The 7,459-nt window shown below is 49.1% G+C and overlaps 1 protein-coding gene across 1 annotated transcript; it reads left to right on the forward strand.

Annotated features, from left to right (window-relative positions):
- The first annotated feature begins 4,647 nt into the window (after positions 1-4,647).
- Positions 4,648-7,236, forward strand: LOC149366149 (heat shock protein 68-like). Its single transcript, XM_089552719.1, has one exon. The coding sequence runs from the start codon at positions 5,108-5,110 to the stop codon at positions 7,022-7,024; it is 1,917 nt and encodes a 638-aa protein (XP_089408845.1). The 5' UTR covers positions 4,648-5,107; the 3' UTR covers positions 7,025-7,236.
- The last annotated feature ends 223 nt before the right edge of the window (positions 7,237-7,459 follow it).

Below are 7,459 nucleotides of genomic sequence, written 5' to 3' on the forward strand. Positions count from 1 at the left end.
TTGTTCATCAGCGAACCTATCTAAATAAATATTGCGACTAGATATTCATACGTGTCGTGTTTGGTTTATTGGTTTATGGAGGTTTAACGCCCCAAAGCAGCTCAGGCTAGGAGAGACGCCGTAGTGGGGGGCTCCGGAAATTTCGACCACCTGAGGTTCTTTAACCTCCACTGACATCGCTCAGCGGGCGCAGGCGGCGGCTCGTCCAGTAGTCGCGGGACCTCGCATGGACCTCGTCGATAGCCACTGAAAGAAGAGTGCTTTCTACAATGTGCTGCGCCACGCCATGAACGGTCTCGAGGGGAGCGCGCGCTGGTTTCCTCCGCAGTGCGTTTCCTGCGGGGATATGACCCGTGTCTCTCGCCGTCGGCCTCAGCGTAACCGGCAGAAAGAACGAACAGCAGAGCAGACGATGAAGGAGAGCGAACGCGGAGCGCATGCGGAGGAGAAAAGTACGGCAACAGCGGAGAGGACGAAAGAAGGAGCGGAGCAGGAGGAGGAGGGTACAGCAGCAGCCAGAAGTACACCAGAAGACTGCAAAAGACGGTCTCCGCGGCGGCGACCCGCTAAGAGATGGCGCTAGAGTAGCGCCCGCCGTCGCCCACTCGTCCGAGGAGATGTATTGATTGATTTAAAGCTTTATTTTAAGAATGGCAATGACCGGAGCCTTGGGTGGTCCGTCTATATCCGGCAGCCCACTCGCCTGCGCCGCAGCGTGGACCCTGCGAGCCAGTCCTCGTTGCTGGTCGGGGTCCTCGCTGTGCAGAATGGCCTCCCACTGCTCCATATTGGGATTCGGAAGTCTGTCTGTAGCAGGACTGAACTGGCATGCCCACACCATGTGAGAAGCTGTCGCTATTTCTCCACAGTGTGGGCACTCTGGTTTGTAGTGAGGGGTACCATTGGTGGAGTTGAAGTGGAGATACGAGAGTGTCTGTTTGTAGCCGGTGAAGGGTGTGTTCTTCTGCCTTGTGTAGAGTTTTGTGAGGTGTGTGGTATGTAGGCTCAGCCACGGGCGGGTACAGGTTTTCGTCCAGCAACTTACTTCTTACAGCGGATTACGATCACGAAACGTTTTTTTTATGTCATCGAAAGTATAACATAAGGGTACCTAAAGGTAAGGTTTGGTTTTGGGCTGACATTTCATATCTTTCTAGTTAACGGACAAGGGGAGCAAAAATATAACGTAGCGGTGTTATGGATTTAGCACCCTAAGAAGTTTGCAGGCTAAACCACGCTACGCTTTGATTACTGTATTGCGTAAAAGGCATAAAAATAATCTTGGGTGTTAATTTACGTAGTAGGAATCTTCTTGTTGCACTCTTCTTAACGGAGCTCGCATATATAAGTCTACGCATTCTTGAGGCAACCAGTCTACACTTCCCCATAAGCCGCAAACTTCCCTGCGACATCACGATTGAGTCCAAAGTCCTGAGGTGACACCTTTTAGACATCCCACTTACACGTACGAAGCTTTCTTGAGAGCGAAACTGAAAACGCCGGAATACTCGCGACGTTGTATCTGCTTTAGACTTGGACCAAGCGCAGCTATTACTTAATGACGTCTTAGGAATTTACGTGAGACGCTGTCCCACACCTGCACATTGTTCTTCAAACATATTTTTGGGACGCATATACTTAACTTGAGTAATTGCTTTTAAACTAAATCGGTTCGGGCCCGCTGATCTATGCCTATGTTTTCCGTGCACTTCCTCAGCGTTGCAGACAAAAATAGTCTTTGCGATTAGAAAACTAAACATTCATTTGTGCCAACTCATTGTCGAAGGCTGCCGAGATTTTTTCAGTAGGTTTAAAAACTCAGTTGATCTTAGACGGCCGCTCCCGAATTTAAGGACTAGGTATCTTTGCATAACTATCAATCTGAGTTACCTAGCTCGTATAGCTTGCAGGTAGACGGTACTATGAGAGCTAGTTTTAATGTTTTCAAGTTATTTTAGGTTTCAATCAGAAGAATACTGCAGATGGAAGGAGAGGGACTGCAACGAATACAGGAGAGGTCTGCCTAATTGTTAGCCTAGCATGCTACTCCAAGTCCTGCAGATGAACCTGCTGAACCGTTAGCATACAGAATGAATAAAAAAATCCGGCAGAGACACGTAAGACTGCTTACGTGTGAGAATGGCAAAGCATTACTAGCCCTGGGTGCACTGACATCCACCAACACACACGCGCGCGCGTATGACACCACCCGGAAAGGTGTAGGACGAACGGTTGCATCACACTTGTTATACAAAAATTGGTTGCTGAGGATATGTCGTCGGTTCGAGTCCCTGTCGCAAGCTATCATCCAGCTTATCTAGCACATGTAAGCGATATGCAATAAGAAACACGACCCGGGACGCTGTACGACAAGCCCTTACAAAATTTTTTTAGACAGTCTATGGACTATCCATAGACTTCTGTCTATAAAGTCCATAGACTCTCTATAGACAAATCCTGAAGAATAGTCTATAGGCAATACAATTGCTATAGATAGTCTGTAGATACACCGTGTCTATAGACAATCTATAGATTTATGGCCATACACTTTTTGTAGACTTTTGTCTATAGACAGTCTATGGACAATGAATAGACAAAAAGAAATATCGATAGGAAGGCATTAGCGCCTATAAGAAGTGTATAGACTGTCTATAGAACATTTTTATAAGGGAACGGTTGCGCCACAGTTTTGGTACTAATTCTGTCAGGAAAACTGGTGCCGCATTGAGGGCAACCAGTGAGGAGTATTTATAGACGAACGGCGTGTATATGATTGTCTTAAATCGCGATGCTTGGCTTGCTGTGTGCGTCATACGGCCCCTTGATGACGTCACGCTGTTTTTCTTGCCATTGCTGGGATTTTCTGTACCACGTGTGAGTATACACGCGCTAGGAAACGCCGCTGAGTTTTCTCGTAATGGGACAAGTAATACTTTCGCATTAAAAGCTACAACATTCATTAACATAACTGTGCTATAGTAGGATACAACTTAAAAAGACGGCAGTTGCTAACACTGGGCTACGGTCCGCGGCGTCCTGTATAAATCCACTGGCTGATCGTAACGGTAAATGAAACCAGCTTTTTAATGCTTGACAATATAAAACAAGCGAAGCATCAAAACTCTAGACCTTACATTTTTTTTGTTCTGCTAAGCTTCTTGTTTGAGTAACAAGAAAAGTGTCAACAAAGGACGACTTTTTTGTCGTGTAGGAATCTTGTGCTGCGGTCGTAAATGTGGGCGGAGCTTCACTGCACTCTTATACTGCATCCGACTATGGCTACGGTTTTTCGTTAGCATTCACAGGGACGAATTTCCTGAGTGGTGAATAAACATGAGTGACCTAGATTAGTTGCAATCAGGGTGGAGAGGTGTGCGTGCTGCTCATTGTATGGTATTACGATTTTGTGCTCGAAAAAATGCATGATGTTCTGCTTATGTATCATTCCACATTCTAACATCAATTAAAATGAACCAAAAGTACTTCCAGACTGTTCGTCTACAAGACATTCTCTTGATATCTGTGTGCTTTTTGCGGACTTGACGTCATAAACACCCAAACGTATGAAATTATGATTTGATGTTTTTTATATTCTGTAGCTTCAGTCATGGTAGACAACAGCGCGGTGGACAGCAGTGATTTAAAGAGAAGAAGGACGGGATAATAGATACAGTCACAGTTATTGCACAGAGTGCACAAGGAGACATAAGGAGAAGGATTTATTGCACAGAGATAGGACACAGAAAAGTCAAACCTTGCCTCTACGCGGAATTTCATGCAAATTCATGCATAGCGTTTAAACATTGCATGCATTGAAAAAGTACAAGGCGTCGTCGGTCTTTTTCTCACGCACTGCACATGTAAGCGGCCCAAGCCAGGTATCACGGAACATTACAAAAATTTTATAAAACGCTGTGCAAGCTGCAGTAACGTTATATGTTGCATTAGCGTTAATAATTAACATATAAAATTTAGACCCATTTAGAAAACAATAGTTTAAGATTCAAAGCAAACGTTATTCCATTGCTACCTTTTAAATATTGTTTTAATGTTAAAAACTAACAAAAAGTCTTATATCGTGTATCATAAACATTCGTTTCACGTTCTAGATAAAAATCCTTTCTTATTGCCTTTTAACCGTTATTATAATGTTTGAGTTGTAACTACAAAACAACACAGAAAATATATTTCCAGCACTGGTTCACAGAACTTTCCTCATTGTTCTTGAAGTCAAGATGTTTTCAACTGGCAGTAAATTGCAAGTAAACCTCTTGGATTGTGCCCGCCATATATTTCGTGCACTGACCCATTGTTTCGTTAGATAACTATTTTTGTTATTCCCCACTCGTCACTATCTCTCATGGGGCACCTCTCAGTGATGGGTATGTAAAAAGTGTTGCCGTCGTTGTTGATTCTTGCAAAGCGTTGCAAGTTGCGTACCGTCACAACTGGTCAGAATGTTACGTTACGTTGTTTAAATGTTTAATGAAGGTTATAGAAATGAATGTTATAGTGTGTTCCCTAACACACGTAGCGTCCCTGGCAAAAATTTCCAGCGGCTGGCTTCAACCAACGCTAAACCCACGCAAGAAACCCACGCGGACAACCTTCGCCATCTGTCGTACACAAGCGTAACTACACAGCACGCGACGGGCTGACTCAGAGCGGTGGAGCGCGCCGGCGCCGCGTCCTGTTCAGTAGGCAAGCGCTTGCACGCGTTATAATTTCACCTTTCCACAGATTATAATTCAAACTAGTACCTCATTATTTCGAACCAGCCGCTTGTTGATTCTTCTATCTATGAGAACCAGCTATTAGCAAGCGCGGCGAAAAGTGCTCCGTTTTTCTTGCTTTTTTCGACGACTCGTGGGAGCAGACGACACGGGAGCCTTCTCGACGATTCGAAGCTCGGCGGACCAATCGGAGCGCAGGAAACGTTAGGTCAACGACCCGCTTTTCGCTCATTGGCCAGTTTCATTCGCGGCGTTTCTAGACTCGTCGAGGAAAGCGCGCGAATGGTATAAATGCCGCGCCGCGGCCGTGCGCGGCATACTTGTTTGCAAGCGTGCGAGCAACAGAGCGAAGCTCAACTTTGTGAAACGTTACTATGCCGAGCCAACCGAAGTCAGGTGCGCCGGCCATCGGCATTGACTTGGGCACTACGTACTCGTGCGTCGGCGTCTTCCAGCATGGTCGCGTCGAGATCATCGCCAACGACCAAGGCAATCGCACAACGCCGAGTTACGTGGCGTTCACCGACACCGAGCGTCTGATTGGAGACGCCGCGAAAGCTCAAGCAGCCATGAACCCGGAGAACACGGTGTTCGATGCGAAGAGGCTCATCGGGAGACGCTACGACGACCCCAAGATCCAGGACGATCTCCGACACTGGCCTTTCAAGGTGGAGAACGACGGCGGCAAACCCAAGATCAGCGTCGAGTTCAAAGGTGAGCGTAAGCGTTTCAACCCGGAGGAGATCAGTGCCATGGTCCTGACCAAGATGAAGGAGACGGCGGAGGCCTATTTGGGCAAGAAAGTCGTCGACGCCGTAATCACGGTGCCGGCGTACTTCAACGACTCTCAGAGGCAAGCCACAAAGGACGCCGGTGCCATCGCCGGTCTCAACGTTCTGCGCATCATCAATGAGCCGACGGCAGCTGCTCTCGCCTACGGACTCGACAAGAACCTTCGGGGAGAGAAGAATGTCCTCATCTTCGACCTCGGAGGCGGGACCTTCGACGTGTCCGTGCTGACCATCGACGAAGGTTCCATGTTCGAGGTGCGCTCCACGGCGGGAGACACACATCTTGGCGGTGAGGACTTCGACAACCGCATGGTGGAGCACTTCGTGCAGGAGTTCCAGCGCAAGCACCGCAAGGACTTGCGCAAGAGCCCGAGGGCCGTTCGGAGACTTCGCACCGCGTGTGAGCGCGCCAAGAGGACGTTGTCGAGCTCTGCGGAAGCGAGCATCGAGATCGACGCCCTCTTCGAAGGCGTGGACTTCTACAGCAAGATCACCCGCGCCAGATTCGAGGAGCTCTGCATGGACCTGTTCCGAAGCACGCTGGAGCCCGTCGAGCGTGCTCTCAACGACGCCAAGATGGACAAGTCCCAGATCCACGACGTGGTGCTCGTCGGCGGCTCGACGCGCATACCCAGGGTTCAGAAGATGCTCCGGGACTTCTTCAACGGCAAGGAACTCGCAATGGGTATCAACCCGGACGAAGCCGTAGCTTACGGCGCCGCGGTCCAGGCTGCCGTCCTCAGCGGTGACACGAGTGACACCATACGGGACGTGCTTCTGGTCGACGTGGCGCCGCTGTCCCTAGGCATCGAGACGGCTGGAGGTGTCATGACTCGCATCGTGGAGCGCAACACCAGGATTCCGTGCAAGACCTCGAAGACGTTCACCACGTACGCAGACAACCAACCGGCGGTGACCGTCCAAGTGTACGAAGGGGAACGGGCCTTGACCAAGGACAATCATCTCCTGGGCACGTTCAACCTGACCGGCATCCCGCCGGCTCCTCGGGGTGTGCCACAGATCGAGGTGACCTTTGACATGGACGCTAACGGCATCCTGCAGGTGTCGGCACGGGACATGAGCACGGGCAAGCAGGAGAGCATCCGTATCACCAACGACAAGGGCCGTCTCTCCAAGGAGGACATCGAGCGCATGCTAGCCGAGGCAGAGAAGTTCAAGCAGGAGGACGACGCCCAGCGAGAGCGGGTGGCCGCCAGGAACTCGCTCGAGGCGTACGTCTACTCGGTCAAGCAGGCCGCTGAGGAAGCTGGCGACAAGCTGTCTGCGTCGGACAGGGACTCGGTCCTGTCCAAATGCCGCGAGGCCATCAACTGGATCGACGCCAACAGCCTGGCCGAGAAAGAAGAGTACGAACACCGGCTTAAAGAACTCCAGCAAGCTTGCATGCCGGTCATGAGCAAGCTGCACACACAGCCGCAGGGACCGAAGCACGGGTCGACGCCGAATCAGTCTGGGCCCACGATCGAGGAAGTGGACTGAGAGGCCCGCCTTCTACAGTCGTCACTCCTTATAACCGCTTGGTTGTTGTGAAGTGATGATACGAGGCTTTTTTTTTTCCCCAACTTATGCCTCTTTGGTCCAATGTAGGTAAAGGATCAGAAGGGCACCAAAATATAAGGGACCTATATACTCTTTTCCTAATCTTGTTTTCATGTGTATTGCTTTTAGGGAGTGAAAGTAGAGATGTAAACATGGCGCGGAGATGGAAGTGGGGGGGGGGGGGGGAGGCTGGAAAGTGTCAGTGTTTTTTCAGAATTAAAGAACTGTTTAGTCTACATTGCCACTGTACTTTTGTTTGAAAACTGTGTTGAATAAAAACAACCTTCAGTCCTGGACTTCGATTTTGTAGAGAGCATTACATGGAGGATGCTGCCTTCAAAGGTTGCCCTTCATGTTCATTTCCTTAGTGCGACA

The sequence above is a fragment of the Amblyomma mixtum genome, chromosome 1 (assembly GCF_055824585.1).
Source record: "Amblyomma mixtum isolate Tamu chromosome 1, ASM5582458v1, whole genome shotgun sequence".
Classification (NCBI taxonomy): domain Eukaryota; kingdom Metazoa; phylum Arthropoda; class Arachnida; order Ixodida; family Ixodidae; genus Amblyomma; species Amblyomma mixtum.